Genomic DNA, 27,199 nt, shown 5'->3' with positions numbered 1-27,199 from the left:
TCAGGCTAATTGCCATATTGTCATTGAAAACAATCTGGTTTTCCCTCTGTTGCTCAGGACTAGGCTTGCAGCAAAGCTGACTTGCATTTTTCTCTTCTTGCCAATTCATACGGAGTTGAAATGGTAGAGTTGAAATCACAGTTTGAGACGGGCAGGAAGGTAAGTCCTGGCTCTTGACCTTGTTGTGCTGGCCTCATATGGCCATATCTGGTTGCAGTAACTCAGCACCTGACATTATGCCTGTACAAATTATCAGAATTCAGTCCCCAGGTTAAGTTCTACCCTCACCCTCAGCCAGCTTGTGTTTGCAGTGCACCTGGCTGCTGCTCCACAACCGAGTCCTGAAGTGCAGAGCCAGCCTGGATCTGCAGAGATCTACACATATTGGCTCCTAAGATGCAATTAATAATGTGTCAGATTTATATACAAGCTACAGATTTGGAATCTTTTAAAGGAATAGATGCTGGACATTGATAAGTACCTGGCTATTCTCCATCTTTCTGCCTTTGTACTGCTGAACAGCTCCTAGTAATCTCTGCTGTGAGCCACATGGCTGATGAATCCATTAAGTACCAGTGAGTTGCTGGTGGGTGTGGCAATCCAGCTGGTTAGGCTTAGAAATGGCTGTCCCATGCTTCCCTACATTAGGTGCAGTGCTGCAGCATGCTTCCCTTCCTCCACAGTCCTACAGGCAGACCTGCTTCTCATTGTATTTTCTTCTTGTGGAAGTGAGGTAGGGCAAACACTGAGAATTAAACCAGTAAACACTGTGTCCAGTGAAGATGGATGGTGGGTTTTTTTCATACATGAGGGTTGAAAGAGGACATCCATGTCTTTAGTAAGTGCAAGTTAACATATGGAGTTAAAATCCTTCACTGTTTGAGAAAACGGATGGTGAAGAACCACAGGCTTCTGTATTGAGGAAGTAAAAGCTCCTTAGAAAGCAGAAACACCTCAAGTTGAAACTGTAAAAGTTGTGCATCAGGGAAATAAGTCATTGCCATATTGGCACACTGCATTCTCAGGATTTTTAAAATGAAATTGTTCCATTCAGACTCATTACTTTGGTATTGCCTTATATGACAAATGGCAATTGGACAAGAAAACATGGGGCCTTTTCACTTACAGAAACAAGGAAGAATATATTTTCTCTTAAGGCCTACCTAATAATCTCCCATTTACAATGAAATCCTCTCATGCTGTCTATCCTAGGAGCAACTCCTGTGTCTAAGTATTTTAAAGTGTAGACAATAGAAGGAAATATTCAAGTAAGATCCCTGAAATTTAGCTGCTCTGTATGGCAACCAGAGGAGGGGCTGACTGCAAGAAGCACACTTGATTTCAGAAAATATTGGGGGGATGAAGCCCACTGAAAGAGAAATGTGCTTTTTCCAGTTGCCCATAACTGAAGTAAATGGATTTCCCATGAAATCACATCTCCTGATAGGAGTAGCTGGGTATTTCTGCACAATCAGGGAACTGGAATAAAATGATTGCTCCAGTGAGAGGACAAAAATTAGGATGTACTACTTCTCACAGTTATTTTGCACGACTTGGATCTAATCTTTGAGAGCTGGGAGGGAGGCAAGATGAAAGAAGTGAGTGTTCCTGTTTAGAATATGTATCTTATTTGCCTGTTTCTTAAGAAAGAAGAAAGCAACACTTGCAATTATCTCATGGGCGTTTATGCCCCTATGAGGAACTGCTTATGTGACAGAATGAATAAATTGTTTTGAGCACAGTGATCCAGGTAGTAATTTTCTAATAGCGTGTTGATTTTGCTTTAGTTGTATCGTGCATTTAAAAACCAAAACCAGCTGTGGTACAGCAACATGGTTGGGTGCAGTCACTGGAAACCAGAGCAACTGCATGGCCTTAGCATTTGCAGTGGTCTTGAACAGAGGTGTGTCTCAGTGGAAGGACACAGTGGCACTTGTGGGATCAGCTGTCTCAGGGTGACAGCCAGTGTGATCCTCTGTATCTCCAGATGCTTCAGTGGATCTTGAATGATCTTGAATATACGGAAACATTTCAGAAATGCTAGCAAATAGGCACAGGATTTCTCATTTCATCCCTGAAAGATGTTGTTTATTTCTAAAATACCCAAACCATAATAAAAAATGGAGTAAAATTTTCTTCTCCTTTATATATCTGCTGGCAGGTAGTCTAGAATCAGTTTTAAAATCCTTAGGAAGGTACTTACTACAGAGCAGTACACAAATTCCAGAGTAAATGAGAGCCAACAATATGCCACTTTTAATAATACTGTAACAAAATAGTTTTTAAAACAGTATTCAGCTTTTCCAGTTGTTTGAGAAGCAATGTAGACCCCTGTTTGTTACTACATTCATGCATATTTATCAAGTAACTACAGTAAGTGACACTATTGGTCAAAGCATCACCACTTTTTTTTCTTTTTTTCTTTTCACATGATGTACAGCAAGTTATCACAATAGGCTAAAAAAAGATTAATGTTGGTTTCTTGGAGTCCTATGGGTGAAGAGCTTCTTACCCCTACACCCTCTCACACCATGAATGTGCATGTGTGGGAATAGTGACAGCATAACTGAGCTGCTGTAACAACAAAGAGAAAAGCAGGGATGTAAAGATGCAGTTACCTGTCTTTTCCAAAAAGTTTTGTTCAAAGGCAACACCATGGGGAAAGATCATCCATGATCTATAACATTATTACACCTCTAACTGAGGGGAATTGATGGCAATTATATAAATTAATGCCTTAACTGTAATAGCCTGGCTTCTAGCACCAGACTCACCCTGGAACAGCAGTATTCTTTTTCAGACTGGTGAATCATAGAATCATTTATACTGGAAAACAACTCTTGAGATCATCTAACCCTGCTGTTAACCCAGCACTGCCAAGTCCACCACTAAACCATGTCTCTGTGATGCCTTGTGAAGGCTGACCTAGAACAGAGACTAAACAGAGTTAAAGAATAAAGGAGGTATTATTAGAAGGTCTCAATGGCTACACCTTGGGAAGTACAAGAGCCCAGCCAGGGCTACACCCAAGATGAACCCAAGATGGTCACAAAATGGATGACCAGTCATGTGGTCTCTCACTTTTATAAGTTCTGGTCCATTAGCATATTGGAGTTAATTACCCAGTTATAGCTTTAGATTATGAAATCCCATCCTTCTTGTTTTTCTCTCTTCATTCCACTGTTGTTTACACTCTTGGGCCTGAAATTTGGATTATTTGTCCTTGGTCCCCAGAACCAAGGGTCCTTTGTCTACCTATTCTACCCTACTATTCCCTAATATGAAGCTCAGAATTACGCACTAAAGCAGCACAGAATCTGAAAAATGTAAAAGCTAAAACCTGAGGCATCACCTGAGTGCCATATCTACAAGTCTTTTAAATACCTGTAGGTATTAAATGGTGACTTCACCACTTCCCTGAGAAGCCTCCGATGCCTGACCACCTTCCTGGTGAAGATGTTTTTTCTAATATCAAATCTAAACCTCCCCTGGCACAGCTTGAGGGCATTTCTTCTTGTCCAGTGCCTTGTTAATTGAGGGAAGTGACCCCCACATTGGTACAGTAACGTTTTGGGTTACAGAGAGTGATAAGGTCCCCTCGGAATCTACTCAAGCCAGGATGTTGTTGGCCTTCTTGACCACCTGAGCACACACTGGCCCCTGTTTAGCCATTGGCAGCCAGCACACCCCAGTCCTTCAGTGTCAGGCAGATTTCCAGCCACACTGCTCCCAGCGGTGCCTGGGTTGTTGTAACCCAGGTCTAGGAACCCAGAAAAGCTGTAAAAAGGGGAATCAGAGGGTGATTGGGATTGAAAGGGATGGCTACAGGTCATCTGGTCCAACACCCCATGCCAAACAGTCACCTACTGCGAGTTGCAGAGGACAAAGTCCAGATGGCTTTTGATTATCTTTAAGGAGTGAGATTCTACAAGGTCTGTGGGCAACCTGTACCAAAGCTTAGTCACTTGCACAGTCAAAAAATGCTGTCTGATGTTCTGCACCTCCTGTGTTGCAGCTGCCCATTTCCTCTGGTTCTGTCACTGGACGTCATTGAAAAGAGTCTGGCTCCCTCTTTATACCTCCCTTCAAATATTTATATTCATTGGAGATATCCTCTCTGAGCCTTCTCTTTTCTAGGCTGATCAGTCCCAGCTCTCTCAGCCTTTCCTCATAGGAGAGATGCTCCAGCCCCTTCATCACCTTTGTAGGACTCTCTCTTCAGCATGGCCATGTCTTCTTTGCACTGGGGAGCCCAGAATTTGGACACAGCACATGTGGCCACACACCAGGTGTGGCCTCACTAGTGCTGAGCAGAGGGGAAGAATCATTTCCCTGACACCTCCCTGGCACCACTCCTCCCAAGGCACAAGAATAAGGGAAATAAATGCTAGAAATAGACATCTTAGGACCAGATTTGAACATCCAAATACCTTACCCAAGGTCTGAATATTAAAAGCAGTAGTTCAAGTCTTGTCTGCTGCTAGGCTGTTACTTTTTCCAACCAACTCTATTTGAGACAAGAACCACTTTGGGGGCTGAGTGTTCCACGTGGTGTGTTTTGGACAATGAACCTTCACTGCTAGTGAACAGTAGTAGCTCTAAAATGTAGGTTTTGGACCCCTCATCCAAAGGCTTTGGAATTGCTGGGTAAAGGCAATCTATCACAGAAAAGGTGAATCCCCACTTTACCAGCAGGAAAAGACAGGACATGTGCCCTTACATATGCTCATCATGGCACATGTATTCACACACACCATTTCTTCTTCTTGCTTACAACAGAGCAACTTCCTTTTGCTCTGCTTTGGAAAGGTTCTGTCATCTTTGTCAAGTCCACAACCACTCTACCCAGCTGGGCTTCTTCAGGCACTATCCTATAAGGATATGTAATCATTAGGAGGTAGGCTCATTAGCAGCCACAGCTCCTTGGCATCTCCTCTTCAAGCTTCATGAGAAAAGGGTTGTGGGCCCATCCCTTCATGAAAATGACATCCTGCTGCAATCTGAGTCCAGGCAGAATGGAAGAAGTGAAGAAACATAAAAACAGACTAAAGATAGCATATTAGTTTAACACTTCATTGAAAAAAATGTCTAAATAACTGGAGAATTTCCAAAAATTATGATGGAAGGGGAAAAAAGAACTACAGGCACATAGCACAAAACATTCTGAGGTAACATTGTCAGCACAGTAATAATGAGAATTGTTTCAACACTACAAAGAATTTAAATTTTATGAGGCTTTGCTTAAAAAATGTTCACCTATATACAGTAATTTAAAAGCCTGTACTAACATTCCTGTAGTATGTAGGCCAGTTCAAAAGGTATAGTTCATATTGTTTTACAGTTTATAGAAATGTTAATATTGCAGTACTTGAGTCACAAGTACAATCTATCACTGCAACAGGGACCCCTTCTGTCTTAATTTATAAGATTATCTTGATCTTCTTTTTTAATACTAGTCCAGAGAACATCAGCAGACTCTTCTCATCTCACGTGTGTTCTTAATGGAGGATTCTTAGAGGGATCTGTAAATAGATAGGACAGATTTTAAACAGGGATTTTGGATGCAGTTATATAGCAGGGATGGTGCATTTATCTGCTACCCCTGGTATATACATATATATGTTTACATACATACACACACATATTGCTTGTGCTCTGCAGCCCTTCAGTAAAAAGTCAGAATATACAGCAGACAATTTAGCATTTAGCCTGACTGAGGCTGCTTTGAAAAGTCATGCTAAGTACCTTAGCATGGAAACAAAAAAAAAAAAAAAAAAAAAAAAAGGTTAATAAAAAGTTGGAAATCTAATAATACAGAAAACTGGGTTTTATAAAAAAGCAGAATATGGGCATGAGATCTTCTGGCACTTTAAACTACCCATTTTCAAAACTGGATAGCTGAACTGTTCTTACAACAGTGACCTGATTCTAAGTTGCTAAGTTAAGAAAGGAGGAAAAAAATAAAGCAAGGTTCAGCCATTTATCACTTCCTGACAAAGTTCAGGTACTAAGTCTCTTTGTTATTCAGGTGTGTAAAACACCATGCATAGGATTCAAGTCACAATACATAATGGAAGACATGGATCAAGTAATCTTTCTCAGTGATTTCACAAGTTAGCGAACAAAAAAAAAAAATCAAACTCAGTAGCTGCCCAAATCTGTTTTTCCAACATGACTGTTTTTAACATCACAAGTTTTGCAAATTTACCTATCTGAAAACACAGGCTACATGTCCAGCCATATCATTTGTTTTTACCTTAGACTCTAAAGTAACTAAGTGCTTTTCATTGTATCTTTAGTCCCTGTTGCCACTGTGACAAATCCCATTCCTCTCTGTGCCAGTGCCAGCAGTCCAGTTATGCTAATGCTGGTTCAGTTCTTTATTTTGCATCCCCATTTTTAAACCTCTTGATAATGATCAGATCTTTCCATGTTTACACACTTACCTCTGGGTATCTTGCTGGGATATGTTTTCTGAAATGGTTTGAATTCATCAGGTGGGGGAAAATCTTCCACAGAATGGAAAGTAAATTTTGATTCAAAGTCATCTGGGAAGTTTCAGAGAAATAAACATTAGCTCATGCTGGAGAAAAACTTAAAACAACAACAACCAAACAAAAATACCCAAAAAACCTCCCGAAACCCCCAAAACCCAACAATGTTGCCACAAGTAATTTTTATTAAAAATGTTGGCTTATTTCTTCCTGAAACTGATAGTGGCTCATTCTATAGAAAACATCTTGATGAGTACTTCTGTGAGCCATCCAAGCTCTTTGCCTTAATTGCAATCACTGCCTGCTATTAAAACTGAAGTTAAGTCTGCTGTTCCAGTTTTCTGCATTGATTATGGTATTATGGTAATAGAGGCATTCATTGGTAGTTTAAGACATGTAGCTGTAAACAGGAATGAATGGCCAATTCATCAGACCACAAAAATAATTCTTACTGGTCTTTGCCCTATAGGAGTGAAACCTCTAAATGTCCATGATCTGGTTTGAGGAATGGTAATATAAGCACACTATGGGAACTCTTCATATTTTTAAGTAACTTTGCAGGTAGTGTGTGCTTTCTTTTCTATTGACTGAATTCAAATCTTTGAAAAAGCCTTAATTTTCTATAATTGTATAAGCTTGTACAAAAATGTTTCTATTATACTACCCTGTTATTGCTAGGACAAAGTCTTGAGTGAGTTTTTGAGGTCTGAGACACACACAGGCTTTTGTACTAAAATTATTAACTAAGGCCAAGAGATTTAATTTAATGATATTACCAATGATGTGCATATTTCCATTTTTAAGTGGTGTGTAGGGGTCATGAGCTGTAGCCCAGGCTGAGACTCCAGACTTGCTTGTAAGTTCAGTTGTTGGGGATCTTGCAGGTGGCTGTGGAGGTGTGACCAGCTTCCCAGCACCAGTTCCTTTGAAAAAAACGAGGAGACCAGCACATAAGCATCATCATGACTTAACCCAACAGTAAACTACAAAAAAGTGGAGGGGGTGTAGAAAGAATGCAGTATTTGGGGAAAACATACCCATAGCTGTTGTTTGCCAAGCCTAACCACAGATTTGTAGCATTAGGTATTAAATTCAAGTCACTACTGGAATTGGCTGGGGCTTTCCATTTCCAGTTCTAAGGAAAATTGTGACATTCTGAAGTGTGGTTTTGTCCCAGTCTGGAAGGGAAGATTATCTTTCCACTTTCACAAGAAGAAGCAGTCTCTTTAGGCAAAGGAAATCAACAAAACAACCACACTAGGTGGTATGTGTAAAAGAAAATTTCCTGATGCTTTGGCAGGAAATGCAATGGAATTATCATTAGTCTTGTGCATTTCACTGAGGAGTTGCAAGGGCCATCAAAATCTACATCTGGAAGAATGCAGGAGTTGTGTGACAGGAAGGGAGGCCAAGGCCTCCAAGTTAGCAGCCTCTCAAAACTGCTTATCCTCCTACATAACAAGGTACAGGCAGGGTAATTTCATGAAAACACAAATTGAACTAACATGAGAAATGGGCATCTCAACATAGCAACAGTTCATCAGAGAGTTCTGAGCAGCATTAAGCACCACCACAAGGCACCTGACCTGCTGTACTTACATGGCCTTTCCCCTGGCTCTCAAAGGGAACCTGTAATCTTTCTCCTGACATCTGGCTGCTAAAATACAGGGTACAGAACATTCTCTTTCAGATGTTCCCTGTTATGTAGCTGTCTCCATTTCTCAAACCCACACAGATCTAGGCTCACGATCATCTTTTTTATTATTTTCATTACATTACAGGAGTCTAACATAATTTCCCTCTATCATCTACTCAAAGAAATACTGGATAATACTCCACTTCCCAAGTAGTTGGAGAAACCTTTGGCCCAACTACCTTGATTGCAGGAGGCACTGGCTGCTTCCCTTTGTGGAAGAGCAGAGGGCTGCAGCCTGATTTGCTTTTGCTCACCTATGGCTGGTAGCTGCCCCATCTCTGTTTCATTATGTTCTCTGGCGTTTCCCAGCTGTTGCCAATATTGCCCCTGCATGGGTACAGCTGCAGATTGGTATCCTAGGCAGGCTGGCACATGAGCAGCTGCTGACCTGGCACACACCGTGGTGTGTAGTCTGCTCCCCCACCTGAGCCTGTCAGGTACCACTGCTGGAGACACACCATTGCCAACACAACAGCAAGAAGCAGCCCAGCACTCCTAAGACTTGTCTCCACTGATCAGCATGTCACTTCCAAGAGTGGCAGCTTAAACGATAAGGCATGTGTGCCCAGTGCTAAGAACTGCCTGGCATCTCAAAAAGCCGAGTGTTTTGGGTGTTCATCACGAGCCATGCAACCTACGGGTATTCCTCCCATGTGTGCTCTTCATCCCCGCCGCTCCTTGCTCTCCAGTCACCAGTGCAATAGAATGGTTTGGGTTGAAAGGCAGCCTTGAAGAACAAAGTAATCTTCAAGGTCCTGTTCCAACCCAAATCATTCTGTGATTTTCCCCGCTAGCCGAAGGGAGGGAAAAGCCTCCTTCCTTCGGAGGTGCCTCTCTCACCTGCGCCTCGGCCGGGTCTCTTCTTCCTGATCTCCCCCACGGCTGCGGGCTGAGGGGGGCCGGGGGTGGGTGGCAGCGGCAGCGACTGGATGTTGCTCGGCTTATGGAACTGTGACAGCAGGTGGGGAGACTTGGGGGGCAGCGGAGGGGGCACGTCGGCACCGCTGAAGGCCGGGGAGGGAGGAAAGGAGAGCCTGTTCGCGGGCGGGGGGTGCGCGTGTGGCGGCGGAGGAGGCGGCGGGGGCGGCGGCGCGGGAGGGGGACAGTCCCTTCCCTCGGCCGGAGCGGCGGCGGCCGCAGAGGCCTCGGCGGCCCTGGCCGGCAGCCCGCAGGGGGGTGTGGGGGGCAGCGGGGGAGGAGGAGGAGGAGGCGGCGGCGGGTGCGGAGCGCCTGCTTGAGGCTTGGCGGGTTTGTCAGCCTGAGGGGGAGGGAGCGGGGCCGGGGGAGCAGCGCCGGGGTTCACCCCCTTGGCGGGGCGATCGGCCGGAGGGGGCACAGGGGGAGGAGGAGGGAAGGTGAGGGAAGGCTTGCTGGAAGCGGGGGGCGGCGGAGGGGGCGCGGGCAGGCTGGGCCGCCCGGGACCCGCTCCCGCTGCGACTCGGGAGGTGCCGGGAGGCTCCGGTGGGACAGCTGCCCTTGGAACCTCGGCCGGCTGCGAGGGGGTGCTGCTCGCCTTGGCAGCGCCGCTGCTCGGCGGTGCGGAGGGTCTGGGGGATGCTGCTCGGCCTCCGGAGAGCTTCCCTGCTGGAAACCAGGTATCACATGTTACACACTGGGATTGCGCTCCCACTCCTCACACCGAACAGCGATAAAGGCAAGCTCTTCATCTTCCCCTCCCCAGTGGATACCCGGAGGGATCAAACTCATTCACCCCGGTTGCCCACGCTGTAATGGGGCTTAAGAGGTGATGCATTCCAGTGGGCACCAGGGATTCTGCTTAGTTACATGACGACCTGCTGGGAGACCTTGCTCCCCTCCCTGCTCCTCAGCTTCTGCAGAATTAAACTGTTTAAGGAGAAGGAACTTTTCTGCAGAGCCTGGCGCCCTTCACACCAGCCTCGGCTTGCCTGGTACAGCCTGCTGGGTATTGAGGCTCCCGGTGGAAAGTACACGAACAGTGTGCCACTCATCAACTGGCATGCTTCAAGTTAAGTACTTCCTTAGGATGAAAAAATTCACACAAATGCTACAGAAACCTCAGCTCCACGGATAAAAGCCAAGTTTTTAAAAGCAATGCCTCAAAGGCTTTCCGGAAGGCACAGGTTCAGGTATTTCCTTTTTAACAGCAAATGCCTGAAGACTCTTGAACTTACAAAATGTCTTTTCCCGAGTAAATGTCAAGGATTTACCACAAAGCAAGATGTCAAAAAAGACATCTCATTCAACACTCACATAGTCTGATAGGCATGGCCATAGTTTTAAGAACAACTCAAAGTAGTTACTGCCACTGAAGCTATGTCAAAAGCCCCACCACACACAATGCTGTGTGTCTTTGGCTTGCCTTTTGGGAGCAAAAAACCTTCAGGAAGAGCCAAGTTCTGTCTTTCTCTACAAAAATCTACTTTGCTCTGTGCTTCCTGAGCCGGCACCAGCTGCTCAGCAGTGCCAGAGGTCATTACTGTGACTATAAAAGTAATTTCTCATTGATACTGGCACTTCTTGAGGTGAAAGAAGCAGTGGGGCTCCCCATGTGCCTTCCTCCTGTCACTGTGAAGCAACAATACCTTTATTTTTCGGATCAGTAAATTAACTTGTTGGATCAAAGCTATACTCTGTAAAATCCAGAGGGCAAAAATCTTAAATGTGAAGCTTTAAAGTCATACACAGGACTGTAATACCATAGAAATATACACTAGTGGAGGGAAGGAATGTGACTTTGCCATTTGTTCTGAAATTGATAAGCTCAGATTTCAATACTGTATTCAAGTCACAATTAAAAGCTTTCATTAAAATAATGTAAAAACCCCAGCTACAGAGATCTTTTTAATCTCTGTCTTACCAAGTGTGGAGATAGCTTTTTATTTATGTTTTAAGAAATAAGGCACCTGAGACCTAGAAAGGTGGCTTCAATCACATTATTAGTTGAGCCCTCCCTGGTCACAGGATGAACTAAGCATTCAGAAGAAAACCCCAATAAAAATCAATCTGTAAAGCTAATCCCAAATTACTTTTCATCCCAAATTTCTGCCCACCCAGCTCTTTCATACAAATGAAGCCCTTACCTGTCATGTCCCTCTGGCCTGCTGGTCTGAGAACAGGAAAGCCACCAGCAAATAAACCTCCCAGAGGCTGCTGAGAGCCACCTTTATTAACAGCTGGGTTACCTCCATCTCTGTTAGCTCCTTTGGGTTCTATTAAAAAGAACGAAAAATGCAGGGTATATCAGAAAATCATTTCATCCTTGTCCTGAGACTGCTATGGCCTGGTGGCAATAGAAGCCAAGGCTAAACTTTTCCCTGTGCTGTTATTCAGGAACTGCTGTCCCTCTCTGACCTGTACCTTGGAGCACAGCACCCTCTGGTGCTCTTCAACCTCATGCAAATCATGACACCAAGAAGTAGCTGTGTTAGGCCTAATACTGAATTTACATTTCCAGAATTTTTCAGTGGTTTTTTTTTTTGTTCTTTTAATCTAATAAAGAACAATTCTTCTGCTAGAGCCAACAATTCCCATCTAATTACCTTATTGAAATGCTCTTAAGGATTTAATAATTCATTATTTATTTTGGAACAAGGAATGCCTGTTAAGGTGGTAATCAGTTGGAGACTTAAAAGTCATTGATCTCAGAGCAGGATGCAGGTTTAGATATGTCCCCTCTCTGCATCCTAAAGCCATAGGATGATGCAGACCTTTGCTGACCTTCAAACCTGCCCTTCCATTTGAAACTGTCCACCTGACCTCCACCCACACCTGAGGCTCAGCAAAGCTCCCCCAGGGCCTTGCAGAGGAGCCCATGCTCACTTTCGATCTGTGGCGCACTGCGGTCGTTGATTTGGGTCACTTTCCTTAGGCGAGTTCCCTGCTGGATATCGGCCAAGAGCGCGTTCCGTGCTTTCTGCTCGTCCTTTCGCAATTTTGGTATCTCTGAGCTTGCCTGTTGACAAGAAGAGGTTTAGATGGGAGGTACAGACAAAAAATGCGTGTTTAGAAAGGATACACATGGGATAGAAGAGTTGAAATAAGCCCTCCCTGGCAGCTGTCACTCCCAAGCCTTTGAGTTGAATCAACAGGAGCAACATTCTGTTGTGCAGGAGGCAGGAAAGCTGCAAGTTTAAATATGACACAAAACTAATACTAGTTAGGCTAATACTGTTGAAAGCAAATTAGGAAGCATGCTTAAATGAAATGTGACCTCATTTGGCCATTTATGGCCTCTGTCCCACAACTCCAGCTCCAACTGCCTCTGACAGCTCTTATCACGCTATTTACAATGCTTTACATCAAAATTTTTATATGTCAAAATATAATAAATACCTCGTTTATCCACTTTTCTTAGGAAAAAAAGATAAATGCATGCTGCACTTGTATTTGAATGTGATTATTAATTATTTAGACTCTCTGTACTGGAGATTAACACCAGTTTAAGCAGAATGCCTTTAGAATAATACAATTATGTTTTTGTAACGTTTCTATCCTAACCAAGCTTGGTAAGTGTAAAGTCAAGTTGTAGCTTAAAGTTCTTTAATAAAACAAACAAAATTTATTCTTTATTCTTACTTCTTCAAGTTTATCGTTATATATAGTAAAAAGGCATATATTAAAAAAAATTGGATGCTTCACTTTTTAAAAGCAGATAACAAAGCTGTTATTCCTAAACCTATTATGATTAACAGAGCAGTCTAATAGAGGAGAATCTTCACATCAGAGGAGCAATGTTCTGCTTGCTTCCAAAATTCCCAGAGATTAGACAACTCCCTAAAGAGAACGAGTACCAGAAATGTTTCCATAGCCCTTAATTTTAGCACCATAGTTGTAATAAAGCTGAACAATACCGTCACACTTGAAAAAACCCCCAAAGCCAACACAGCTTGATAATGGCATCCTGAAAGCAAAACAGAAACTTGAAAACACTTAACCAGCTGCTGAATTAATAATGTGTCTAACTCGTTAATCCCAAGTGAAGAATCCTATCAGTACGATATTATTCGTGGTTATTTTTGTACTTGCTAAAAAAACCCAAACCCAGCCAGCGGGATTTGCTCCGCCCCGCTAGATGGAGCTCCAGACCGCCGCTAACGCCGCCGCGTTCCCGAGCCCTGATGTAAAAACTCGGAATTACAACCTGCTGATATGTAACCACGTGCTATTTTAAAATGTTAGGAAAACCCCCACTCTGTTACATTTTCCTCGTTTGAAATAGCGCTGCCTGCCCTCGTACTTGCAGAACAGGGAGTCCCACTGTCCATTACGAGGCCCCAGCAGAGCTGCCCGTGCCAGCGGTGTTGGACCGTGTACCAGCCACAAACCATTTCCACTCCCCTTCTCTGGAAGCTGACAGTACTTACTGTGAAAAATGGAAATACCATAACTGGAACAAGGGTGATTCCCTTCCTCACAAAAGCTCTTTACCAGTATCTTCAACTTCTTGTGTCTCTACTCCCACTAATGACTTTGCTGTGGCAGGACAAGCAGATCTAGAGGGATCTGATCAAGAGCTATGTTTAAAATTAGACCTAGCAGCTGTCTTTCATTTCCAGGTTCAAGTGTCCATATATTATGCCAGCTGTCCACTTCACCTCCCAGATCTACTTTTCTGGGCAGGCAGGCTATTAGAATACAAAGTCTTGATACCCAGACAGCTATTAGGTTAAAATAACCAACTTGTGGTGACTTGTGGCAAGTAACCCGTAACTTGATATCAATGTAACACAAGCAAGACAAAAATTTGTGGCATAAAAAAGCAGGACTATTGTTCTGCCATCCCATAATGCAGCATAACAAGCTGCCTCTCTCTTACAGCAGATTCCCCCACTCCAAGCATAACTCCATCCCATGCCCCAGCTGTTTCTTCTTCCTCTTCATGTACATAAGAGATTCAATCTTCCGTTCCCAGCCTGGTGGACTCGGATGATTGATTAGCTGCCGAGGAGCTTGATACGGATTCTCTTTTTCCATTACAAAGTCAAGATGGTCTGGGGTGTAGTGTGCCTGGTTTCACAGCAGTCAGAGCTCCTCTGGATGTTTTGTTTGCTGCCCGCACTCCCAAGGCCAGTGATAATCCTTGCCAAGCATCGTTTCACCAGGTAAGTATCTCACCATCTACTGGTGTCCAGCATTTGCAAATTTCTGGATTTACCGTAATGTTTTTTGAGACAACCTTCCTTTGTTTAATGAAGAAATAAATCTTGGATTCACACTCATGCTGTGCTTGCAATCCATAGCACAAGCACAGATAACAAACATGTAAGTTCTGCATCAAGAGAAAAACGAAGAGGAACTCTCATGGCTGTCAAATCTTCAGCCCTGATCACATGCAATAGAAGTGTTTCAGCAGGAAGACAAATACATTTTAAGTCACAGAGGGAAAACAGCTGCAAGACAAAAGATGTAATTCTTAGGCTACTTTCTACCCCACCATCTGTAGGGCAGCCTCACTTATTTACAAAAATAAAAACATCTCAGTATTTCAATGAAAATCAGAAGGGAAGTGGAGAAGAATGTGAAGATCATTTGTTTTATCAGATGCCAGAGCTGCCTCAGGTAACACAGAGTGAAATTAAATTCCATACTTTATTTACAGGAATTGGTAAGGGAACGGTGGGTTCTCATTACCTTAGCAACCACTAGGTTATTCTGCTACTATTTCAGACACAATGAACGTCACGTTCAGTACATACTTAGAAACAGAATGGAACAAACCACACATGTAAATAGCCTGAACATAAGAATTACTTCCTTTTCATCTCACCCAACTCCACCATGTTTTGTCTTCAGTGTCCTAAATTACACACTCAGGTATGATATGCAGTAAAGTATAGGACTAATGTTTAGGCTGTCTGTCAGGTCTTCAAAATACTTGTAAATAGGAAAATACCATCAAATCATATTTTTAGAGTGATGTTTCAGACTGTAAATCATCAATGTTGGAAATAAACATTTCAGAATTTGAAGCTGGTAACTTAGACTAGTGGAACCATGAATGAGGACAGCATGAATATAGAGAGAGATCTAAATCAGTGCAGCTTGAGGTTGCTTGAAAAGAACAACAAACCAAAACATGTTTCCCCACTGCTACTTGGAGGGGGGGAAGGAGAAAGAAAATGCACAATGTAAAAATGTCAAATGTAAAACTGAAAGTGACTATATTACAAATAATGGTCATATCTCTGAAACTAAAGCCTGCATTCCAAGTCCCACAAACCTGGACCTGGAAGGGGGCTCCAGCAGCAAGCCTGAATTAGCAAGAATGGCAAGGAAGGATAGTACACTCCTCCAGTATTTCTCATCCTTTGACAGAAAACAGTGTGAACAAAAATGGAATCACAAGCTCAGTTCTGGTCTCCAGATTTTTAAAATTACATTGTGGAAACCTAGAGGTGCAAAAGAAAGAGCCAAAGAAGTGCTCAAGACACTGGAGGGAACAGCTCAGATTTCAGCAACTCTGTTTTGACTGTCAGCCCTGAAGTCTGAGGGGTGGTCTGCCTGCACACGGCAACCTGTACTGGGAGTGGTGGGGAGGACTCAGCAGCAGAGACAGGCACTTGGTGAATTAATGCGAGATGCAAACAGACAAGCCACAGAGAGCAGTGCATTATCAATCTCGGTAATACTTCAGATCAAGGCTGGATCCTCTCTGGCAGAAGTGGTTTTTGTGAAGCACAAGTCACCAGGTCCTGTGCAGAGCTACTTGGCGATGTGCAGTACCCTGTGATGGAGTGGCACAGCCAGGGTTTGTAACAGCTTCTTCCAGTTAGGAGTTCTGTGAAAGTGGATTGCTTAGTTTAGAAGAACAAGTCTATTTTTACACTTTCTATACATGGACCACTCCAGATTTGACCCTGAATAATCACAATCTTAATACCCTAAATTGAGTTGTATCAGACAAATTAAGAACTGAGAGACTTTTTCTAGGGAAAACTGACTGAAATCCATGGCAATGAGCTCCATTTCTGGGTACACTCTGCTGTGATATTTGCATCACCTTCAGAATGTCATTTTACATCCTGCAAGACAGATGGGAGCATCGACCTACCCTCTGGGCTCCTACGATACTTAAAATATTTAAGAGACAAACGTGCTCAGATACTAAACTGATGTAAATGCAGAAGACACCAGCCATTTGGAAAAGTTTATATTAATACTAATTATAATCTTCAGATTTTAAAGAGTACCCCTGCACACAGAAAAGAGGAAATCCTCTGGACTCTGGACAGTTAGTTCAGTCACAGTTCATACATACTGTCCCATAAATGGCTTGTATTTTCTCTGATTTTAAATATGCTCTTGAATGCATTTGTAAAGTACTTCAGGTAATACAGATCTACATAAACAGGACAGGAAAAATGTACCTCTAGCCTTCTCGACAACACAACAGCCAGGCAGTCATGGGCCTTTTTTTCAGAGTAAACTCGTCAGGTGATGTGAAAAGATGATCCAGTACTAAAATGATGCAGTTCTAAATTAGATAGGAGCCATAAGTAAGATAAAATAAAGCATTATTCCATCCGAAGGCACTACATACTTTTACTCAGAGAACTTAATAGTACCAAGTATTTACACTTCTAATGTGCAATGAATTGTATCATCATAGTAGATTCCTTCTCCTGGTCATATTTTACAGGAAACACTGGGAAGACATCTGTGTATAAGATTATTTATTTATCTGAAATAGATAAAAAAATTAAAACAAAAAAAGTCAAAACATATTTAGCTTTTCCCTAATTATTTTGTGAGACATATATTAATAACATTAAAGACCAATCAATACATTTGCCATCGGGATTTTATTATGGGCAGAAGGAAAGCTCTCCCTTTTGCTGACAATATAAATTATTTCTATGATTCTGGTGGCAATTAACCTTCTTCTCTCCCATTACCAGTTTTTCCTCCTGTAGAAAAAATCTCCCAGACTCAATGCAGAGATCAAGCACAGGTACTGGCAGAAGGCACAAGCAGCATATATTTTAGTGGAAAAAGAGACTGAGGACACCCCTTGCTTTCTTATTTTTCTCTGCCATGCTCAGCCAAACCTGCACAGATCCAGGCTGAGGCAAGTGATTTTCACCACTGCAGCAAGAAACTCCTGAGGTTTGGCTTTTAAGGAAGGAAAAGATAGTGCAGCAAGATAAAGGCTAAGCAGAAAGCTCTAGGATGAAGGATATTTGATCACAGAGACAAATATTTATGGGATTTATGGGGGGGAAAAAAAATTGTTCCTGAGCCAGTCCTGGCCTTCTCTGGCATCCAATCTGTCATGATTCAGAGACACAAACTAAAAAATACAAGAGAAAAAGCCTACAAACATGACAGTGGACAATTAAAGCCAGCATCTAAAACAGCAGGTAGGGCAAAACAAGCAAGAGCTGTGGAGGCAGTGTAGTCAGTAATGTGATAGTGCCAGCTCTGGTCAAAGAAAATGTCTGTCAATAATGAAAAACAACTAAAACATCTAAACCTTAAATAAGGTATGTCTAAAACTTCAAGAAAGAGCAGAAACCACTGGAAATATAACAAAATTCCCCAAATATTATTTCAATATTAACAATAACCAAAATTCTGCTGTAAACAAATACAGATTTTTTCAGGAAAGAGGACAAAAAAGGTGAAGCTGGCTGCCTAATGCAGTATGTGCGTCATGTCAGAGACAGCTGAAATAGGAGAGAAAAACACAGCTTGTTTGTGGTTGGTAAATCATCTGAGGAAGGATGATGAATGTTCTTACTACCCATATGGTACCACAAGACTTTCCAAGCAGGGGAGAATGAAGGGAGAGATGATGACTGGGTCCCCATCCAGCCATAAATCTCCTACTCCTTTGAAGGAAGGCCAGGCACTGGATTGGTGCTCACAGCAGTCTGGAAGGGCAGAGCCCTTGAGTAAGGGGCCTCAAAGGGCATGAGTGTGTTAAAACACCCTTCTGGGACCACTGATGATAAAAAAGAGTGGACCAAGAACAGGGGAGACCTGCTTGCAAGCAACCTACTCTGTAGCTTCCTTCCACTTAACCACAGCTGCTGACCACAAGAGTTCCATAAGGAGAGTTCTGTAACCATCAGGACTAAGGTATTTAAATGAATTCAGCTCCTCAAAGACTGCATCCTTTCCAAAAGCAGAACTGACAGAAAAAAGTAATATTGCCAGTAAGATGCCAGAACAGTCTAACAAAGTACAACGTCATAACTTTTTACTAAAAGAATGAGGTTCTTTTGGAACAAAGTAAAACATGGAAAGTTGACCAGAAATCTCAGTGTAAGCTGACCAGCATGTCTTCCTTGACATTGCACAGGATTATAAAAGTCATCTATCCAATTGTAGCTCAGCATGAAATCTGAAACCCCAGAGGAATTTGGAACTTGATTCCAAGATCAATCCACTATTACTAGTTTTGAATTATTCCAGGAAGTAATGATTTTACATTTGCAGCAGAAACAGTTTGCCCAGCAGGCAAGAGCATTGCTTTTACAAAGAACTCTCAAACCAGCAGCTAAAGTCTTCACCGGGAATGTGCCAAGAAAAGCAGTAGCAACAAAAAGAAGGAGCCTATTAAAATAATAAACTCAGTTTCCAGCACATCACACAAACAGGAATACCATAGAGAAAAACACAGTCATCCTTCTTGTATTTTCATTACACATGCAGCAGGTGTGGTCTCACTCATGCACTGTCAAATACAAAATAAAATAATCAAAATAATCCCCCCTTCCAGTTTAAGGAAAAATCTAACATGTCTCAACAACAAAGTAGATGTCTTCTCTTATTTTAAGTATTTTAAACTGCTTTTTTCTAAACAAGCTTGGGAGATCTGGTACCTGACAGTTTTGGTTCTGTTCACAAGAGAGTGCTGACCTCTAATTTAAAGCTTTTTAAATATGGGAGACCTCACCACAGTGCAAGACTCTACCTGCACAGTCATTTGCAAGATCAGAGCCATTTCTGTGTTTCTGCTGTGTGGCACAGGACAAAACTAATTAATTCTTGGCATGTGGTCTGCCTGGGCAAATATGGCACTCTCAGCCTTCCAGCAAGCTGAGCTTCAAATGCTTCCCATGCGAGGGGTCACTCTCCAGCCAACTTTTCTGAGGGGAACCCACTTGAGGGAACCTGCCAAATTGCTTCCTGGCAGCTTATGAAATCATTGTTTCAACAGAATGACAGGACCAGCATTTGACAATTCCACCTACACCCAGCTCAGTACTGATTACCCATGATCTCAGTCTCCACGGCACAAAGTTCTGCAGTCTGAGCCTTCAGGTTGAAAAGGTCATCGAGCAATATGTGTACTTAGATAGGCTGAGTCTACCCCGACCTTGTTTCTCAGCTCCCAGCCAGGGAAGCAGTGCAAAAGTTGTTACAGATCTCTTCCTGGCACTACAGCCACCGCCTAGTCCTGGCTTTAGTCCCAAGCAGTGAGGCCTTTCAGTGTTAGCAGAGCCTGCTGCCTGCCCTGCACCTGCTCAAAGCAACCATCACACACAATGGCAGGGAACAAACACAAAACCAGCATAGCAGGAGCAACTTTCTTATAAATCTATGTTCCCAGTGCTCATTTCAAATACCACCAGGAATCAATGCCACTGCACCCAAGAAACTCTCTGTCCCTTATGCTAGCACCACTGTATCAGATAATATAAAATCTTGTATACTAAAGGGTTCAATTGCTCCTGCCTCAAATGGAGCAGGGGGGTTATTCACTAGGGTGCACTTAAGGTTTTCCAGTGTGGGTTGCTAGATTTCTGTACCTGAATACAAAAAATGTAACAGAATAAGTAGGATCATTTGTACCTGCTGAGCTTTTCTGTAGGTATTTAACTTTCTGACACCCACATTTTAAATGTAAATTCTGACTATTCTTGTACTAAAAGAAAACATGCAGTAACAGAAGCCACCAAAATGAAGGCAGTATAAAATTTAAACTACTCTAAAAGTGTTTCCCAGCAGTCCAGAAAGATCACAAGTCAAATACCAAAAATACCCTGAGACTGGCTTCAAAAGCTAATTTTGGACTTCATTTATTGATTTCTAAAATTTTGTGATTCAAAGTCCCATGACAGCCTCTGCATCAATGAAAAGAAAGGGAAAACTCTTACATAACCAAGGAAATCTGAGGGCCTGGCATTGCAATGAAAATGTCAAACAGCACACAGCTGAAAACACTGCCATGGGAGCTGGTCACACCAGCACTGTTTATTCTCTCTGCCTACCACTGCAGACTCCCCAGAATGACAAGGGATACCATGAGTAGTGGCATAAAACCTTCAGTGGGTAACAACCTGTACACATCACAATTTAATCTCTAAGAACACTAGGCTATTTCTCATACCCAGTTACCTGTGCAGAAGCTACTGATCATTCTAAAAATCCTTTTAGCATCCACACAAAATTAGGGTTAACCCAAGAGAAAACAACGAGAAATTGGCATTTCTCACACTCTCACCTTCCAGCCATTCAGAGAAGTCCTACTCAAGCACTGCTATAATTTTGAGCTCTCTTTTAATTAAAAGGCTAAAAGTATAATATTAATTGACAGATGGAATTTAATATGTAGCCACTGCATACACTAGAGATGGGGTATTAAGGGCATTATTACTTTGTGGTTAGAATGGTAAATTAACCTGTTAGTTGACTGCAGCTAGGCTGCTTCTGGTACCTGGGCTCAATCATTTACAGCTGGTAAATCCACTCTGCAATTTCCATACTTGTATATTATACAGATGAAAAACGAAGAGAAAGAATGCTCTTCAAATGCATTCCATTCCACTCAGACATATGACATTATGAAGAAACCTGCAGAACATTCTCTAAATATATTTAAAATAGTGACATAAGAGTTCTTAAGTGAAGCATTCAAGAAGATTAGCAGCTAGGAACTACATGCAATCCATGCCCTGTACCTGTCCAGATGAAACAGAGCAATGACAGTCTAGTATTTATGTTTTCTTTTCATCTTTCCCACATTTCACAGCTCCTACTTACTCTTTCTGTATTTCTTGACCAGAAATACAGAAAGCTACAGCAGCAACACTTTGAGACACCACAGCTATGCAATCTCAATTTTCCAACAGCTGAAAATTAAGTCAAACCACACAAAGATACAGCTTTTTTTTTTCCTACATGATTGACTCTCACTTCTTTATGGAAGCAGACGGTGTGAGATATGATATATTATTAAAACACTGTAAATCAGTATGCTTTATTTCATCTGGAACAAAGCACTCAAAAATTTCAGCTGTGCTTTGTCCAGCCCTCAGCACAGTCTGTATGATCAGTCAGTCAGCAACAAGATTACCAAGCCTGCACTTTCCCTCACTCTGGTGTGTTTCACCTATCAGCAATAAATATTGTGCTTTAGTATCTCCCTAGGCTCCATGACAAAGTACTAAATATGATCTTACACCTCAGATAAAATGTTAATAAACACATTCCTAACTATTTTGCTATTGGCACCATGCACAATGCTGTTCTTTCAGTACTACACTTGCATGTCTAGGGGTCTGAATAGAAACTTGAGACATTACTTTAATTTTTACAATAAATAATTAGCAAGCATGACCAAAAATTTATGCATATTAGTGCTCATATGTGCACATTCACTCATACTATATTTGGTAAGATCAAATCAAAATACCATAAATCATCATTATCTTCAGCCAAGATGTTTTACATATGCTGTTTGTTCTCTTTCCAAAGAACAGTAGTGCTAAATGTCAGAGGAGCAAAACCAACTCCCACACATGAACACTAGCTCTCTGAAATTCTTGTGAAGCTGAAGGAAACAGCTCAGGAAGGTTTTCAATCTAACAACTGCATTGAAGGAGGGGAAAAAAACATCCCCCCCCAAGGAAAACTATCAGGCGATATTTTTCTCAACCTCGGAAATCCTTCTGTGTAAATCAGGATTTTATCATAACATTATATCATGAGGAATTGCTTTTCTGAGTTTTCTATTACAGAGCAGAAAATAAGAAGAGAATAAAAAACTTGGTAAACACTGACAGGTTTATCTACAACAGTCATTCTGTTTTTAATTTTTTAAAATTCTTAACTTAATAAGGATGAGGTAATTATTATGCTTAATCCACATGCTATTCTAGCATTCACCATTGTTTCAAGGTTCACATTTCTATCACCAAAGTAAGCATTTTACTTTCTCCTTCTGCTATCCTTGTTTCTAGTGTGCAACAAGGCAGCAAATAAACACCTGGTGCTACTTTATGAGCTTTAATCATCTGATCCATTGTGATTTTGGGGGTTAATTTCTATGCTAAGACTTTATTCATAACAATTCTAAAGAGAACAGAAGTATTTTCTTAAACTCCACAAACACATGAATCATTAAACAAACATCTCTGAGTAAGGCATAACCCAGCAGGGCTGCTACACAACCACACTTCCTCCAATATTAACATTTTAATAGGTGATGACTGATCTTAACATTACAAATTCATATATACAGAGGCCACACAGCAGTAAGCAGCCTTCACTGCAGGTAATAAGTGAACAGGGTTTATCAAAGCAAAATTCTCTCTTGATCCTTTTCTTGGGAAATTAGGTAGAGAAAAATTTTAATCGTCTCAGTGGTGACACATACTCCAGAAAATACGACAAGCCAAAACTAACCTGGTTGCCTCATATGCCAAGCTTAAAGGCAGAACTGGTAAAAGAAATAGATTGGGAATAAAATTAAATTTTTCGTGAGCAGAAAGCTTTAAAAATAACCCACAACTACCAACCTCTTCCCCAAGACCACCAACAGAAACTTCTAAAACAACCTACCTTACATGGCATGCCTATAAACTAAAAGAGCTTTAGAAAATGCCTCCTGTGTAAGTGTGCTTTGTTAAGGTGTAGAGGAAAAGGGAACATAAAGAGAATCGAATTCTATAAGCCAGTGCCAGAAAATACATCAGGGCATAGTTTTGTTCTGCCTACTCACCCCTCTCATCTCTGAGACCCCCAGTAGGTAGGCATTTGAAGACATGGTCAATTAATCTAATTAGCTGTATTTGCATTTTGACTCAGCCACCTGCATCTGCTACAGCAGACATCCCACCATTCCCTCCTGAGAAATCCAGCAATTTGTTTCCTTCTAAGTTTGGTCTAACAGCCAGTAGTTTTTTTGGCTGTTGGACACAGGTGGCTCTTAGCATGTCTTGAATACCATCTCCAAATCACTCTGCATTGTCTTGTAACAACTTTTGTGAACAAAATTCAGTGCAAGTACTTACAGAATATCAGCAAGTGCAAAAGTCTTAGAAAACAGTAGGGACAAGGCCAAAAAACACTAGGAAGGAAGTTTTTTCTGCCTTAAGAGTCAACAGGACAAAAAAGTTATGTGCCATCAGTGATTAGAATTTCCATGAAGTAAGGACTGCAAAATTATTTGGGTTCAAGGCTCACAATATTAGCAAAGAAAATGTACAGAGAAAACACAATGTGGTGACTACTTCTGCTAAAAATCTCTTGATAGTGAAAGCAAGAGGAAAGTATGGTGCTCATCCATAACTACAAAAGCAAGACAAATCCGTGGTACCCCTACAATAGCATCATGAAAAACTACAGGTCCTGTGTGTCCACTACACACAGACATTTTTCTTTTAACATAAATCACATAAATTAAACTAGTGGCTCACCTGCATATCAATAGTAAAATTAAAATCTAACTTTTAATTGCTGACATGCAAATTGTACTCTGATTTAATCATACCAGTATAATAAAAATCACTGTGCTGTTTACTTTGGAACTTCTCCAGCTGTTGGCCAAACAATAACTTATTTGCTTTGAAGGTTTTCCTTAAAGCTATACGCCTGTAAAAATTTTTCCTTCTTCCATCCCCAGCTGTAGATCTAGCAGCTGTAACAACAGCTGGGCAGATCAGCAACTGTAAAAGACAAATGCCAATTTCTAGAAAAGGGCTTACCAGTAAAAGAAAACAGGGTCTGTAGCAAGTTTCTGAAGACTCCCCAACTATAAGGTTTTACTCTGTAACTTGGCACCAGCTGTAGAGCAGCCTCCTACTCTGTGCTTCTGCTGAACTCACCAGGCAGATTCCTGATCCTGTCTCTCATTCAGTTTTGACAGGGAAAAGTAATTTTGCTGTTGCAGAAAAAACAATGTCCTATCACGCTATTTTATTAATTATTTGTGTTGATTCATATACTCTTTTTAGTATCAAGACTTATTAAAAGCAAAGCTTCAATATCAGACAATAACTAGAAACACATCTAGTATGTATCATGTCACCAAGATGGTGACTCAAAATTCTGCACGTCTTATACAGAGACCATCCATTTGAAACAGAATGATCCAACTACAATATGAAAACAAACCTTCTTGTATCAAAACCCTGCCACAGGAGTGGGTTTAGTTGTCAGAAAAGAGAAGTGGAAACAAAAATCCTAAACTTGTTCATAATGACCCTTAGGGGTCCTTTTAGCTTTCTCAAGCCATTTAATAATTGGTGTATGTTAGAGGAGTCTAAAAATGTCTCTAGATACTTTACTGATCTAAATTTATTAGGATAAGAACATTTGTAGCTTCTGTTGAGTTTAATTGCAGTTGTGAGCATTAAGCTGCTCACAATATGCAGCCCACTTATTTCAGCATCTAAGTATAGGTTGTGTACCAGCCCAGAAGAATTGCTAATTGGAAACACTGCTCCTGGTGCCCAAGTTGAAGCTGAATGCTGAAAAGAATCAAACACTGCTTATTTGATTTGCTGTCTTTATCCTCCTCCTCTTCATCTCCACAACTCATGGGGAGTTTTACAAAATTGTTCAGCCTGTAAAGTAGCAGAAAGAAACTTGCAAAGAAACCTCCTTCTGGAAAAAAAAGATAAAATAAGAGCATTATGAACAACACCAAACAAAATCAACCAACCTTCCTGGGAACAAAACAGGCAGAGATGCCAAGGAATGCAACAGAGAAATGTAGTTCTTAAAAAAAAATAAACTTGAAGTACGCTTGAAATACATTTTAAGTACCATGTACTGTTTTGCTACACAGTCTAACATACTCTGCAAATAACCACAGCAGTGATGGAAAAATGTATGAAAAAAAGTCAGGGGAGATTTTATGACTTGAACAAACCGTGCCAGGTTCCCTTTTTCAAAAAAAGTCCAAGAATTTCAATGCAGAAACAGGTTATGACCAACGGATCACAGAATTCAAGGAATTACTTAAACAGGTTTTACAATAGGTACAAGTAATTGATTGTGAAGGTATGAAAATGTAATACCCTGAAAGTTCACCCAGAGCATCCTCCTCTTATTGCAAACATGCTGGCAAGGCACATGTTCTACTTCATGACACACACAGTAATGATCTGCTACAAGCTGTAATTGTTCCTGCACATGTACAAAAGAATATTGTGCTGTATCCCCAGGAAGACACTGTGTGCTAGAAAGGGCAAAATGTACAGCTGAACACTGTGAGTCCTAATAGGAGCTGTAAGAAAAAGGAGGAAGAAATTAATACTTACCATCTGTAGCATTACCAATACAAAAATGAATTCCCTTTGGTTGGAAAAGTATTCACAAATGCTAAATTCTCACCATATGCACTCTAATCATCTCAAAACCTTTTGATCATGCACTCCTAGCAGTAACAAAATTTTTGAGCATGCACCCCAAAACACATAAGTTTATTTCTTTATAAAATATTCATATATATGACTAAAGTTGCAGTATTTTCATCCCACATATCAATGGATCATCTCACACACCCCACTCTGGAGATCACTGCTGTAATGAACAGAATCAGTGCCAGCAAAACAAACATCTGCCCCAGATACTTGCTATGAATATCCATGCCAAAACCCTGTGGGCTCTGAGCTGACTACTACACCTAAGCTTTTGCACGCAGAAATGAAAAGTCAATCTTACCAGTGGTGGTGGTGGTGGTGGAGGGGGCCCTCCCGAAGGTGGTGGTGGTGGAGGGGGCCCTGCAGAAGGTGGTGGTGGAGGTGGAGGAGGTGGCGGCGGCGGCGGTGGCACAGGCATCTGTTCGGATTTCTAGCTTCACCCAGTTGTGAAAAATATTGCCAGTCTATGTCCTTGAGGAGAAGGAAGGGAGGAAAAGGAGAAGTGGAAGAACAAAAAGAAAAAACAGAGAGGAATGGGTTTATACACTGCAAGCTGAAGATCGGCCAAAATATCTAGCTCTCAGCGGAGTGAAGACTTTTATACTGCACTGCTTCCAAAAGTACAGCACGAGCAGCCTCATTACAGTTATGATGACAACATACATCTAAAGAACAAGCTCACGGATCTGGACCAGTGCCATGAGTACCAAATGCATAGATGCTAGCCTGTCCAACTATTACATCTTGCCTTAACCTAGCCCATAGCCCTGAAGTGCAATTCTGCAGAGAACAAATCACAGCCGACCACATGTAGATGCTCCTGCTGGGACAAAACCTCAGTTGACTTTAAGCCAGAGGTTTGCTGCTCTAAGGAGACAGTAAGGAACTTTTTAAGCCCCTCATGATTTAAGTCCCTCATGATTTAATAATAAATAAAGAAATAATTCTGTAAATTAATGCTTCAATTACCAAATTATATAATATCAAGGACCAGACATCTCAAGTGTTAAAGCCAAGTGTTTTCTTGCCATTTTTAAATGTTAATTTTCACAATTCTTTAGTAATACACTGGCAAAAAGGCACATATCTTCCAACAAAAGCTATATGCTTTTTTTTTAAAAAAAATCTTTTGTAGAATGACAGTGCATCACTCACTGATTTTCAAACCTAACCATGCCCTCAGCATGACTCAGTCATCATTAAAGTTAACAAGAAACCCCTGTATTTCATTAGTGAAGTTGCAAATGAAAGTATTAGGCAGTGCCAAAGAGAGGCCTATGCAAGCCATGCTTGAAATCTTTTGGTAGTGACACTTGGATAAAGGCTCCAAACACATCTAATTTTACATCTTGTTCTACATCCATCATGTCATGATTATTTTCTGAGACTCTTCACAATGTCATATGAAACAGTGTCAAAAGCCCTACAAT

The 27,199-nt window shown here is 41.5% G+C and overlaps 1 protein-coding gene across 1 annotated transcript in view; it reads right to left on the bottom strand.

The window, feature by feature from the left end:
• Positions 1-5,435: 5,435 nt before the first annotated feature.
• Positions 5,436-27,199, bottom strand: part of WIPF3 (WAS/WASL interacting protein family member 3) — a 34,496-nt gene continuing 12,732 nt past the window's right edge. The window contains exons 2-8 of the mRNA XM_054273831.1: positions 26,071-26,240; positions 11,992-12,124; positions 11,253-11,381; positions 9,031-9,771; positions 7,271-7,417; positions 6,447-6,548; positions 5,436-5,522 (exon numbers count right to left, since the gene is read on the bottom strand). Coding sequence (XP_054129806.1) covers positions 5,482-5,522; positions 6,447-6,548; positions 7,271-7,417; positions 9,031-9,771; positions 11,253-11,381; positions 11,992-12,124; positions 26,071-26,187 — 1,410 coding nt within the window. The 5' untranslated portion in view covers positions 26,188-26,240 and the 3' untranslated portion in view covers positions 5,436-5,481. The remainder of the gene's footprint in view (positions 5,523-6,446; positions 6,549-7,270; positions 7,418-9,030; positions 9,772-11,252; positions 11,382-11,991; positions 12,125-26,070; positions 26,241-27,199) is intronic.

The sequence above is a fragment of the Melozone crissalis genome, unplaced genomic scaffold (assembly GCF_028551555.1).
Source record: "Melozone crissalis strain CALT ecotype California unplaced genomic scaffold, PUWL_Pcris_2 ptg000016l_1, whole genome shotgun sequence".
In the NCBI taxonomy this organism is placed as follows: Eukaryota; Metazoa; Chordata; class Aves; order Passeriformes; family Passerellidae; genus Melozone; species Melozone crissalis.
Note: the sequence above shows the minus strand (reverse complement) of the source record. Positions and strands in the feature narration are given on the sequence as shown.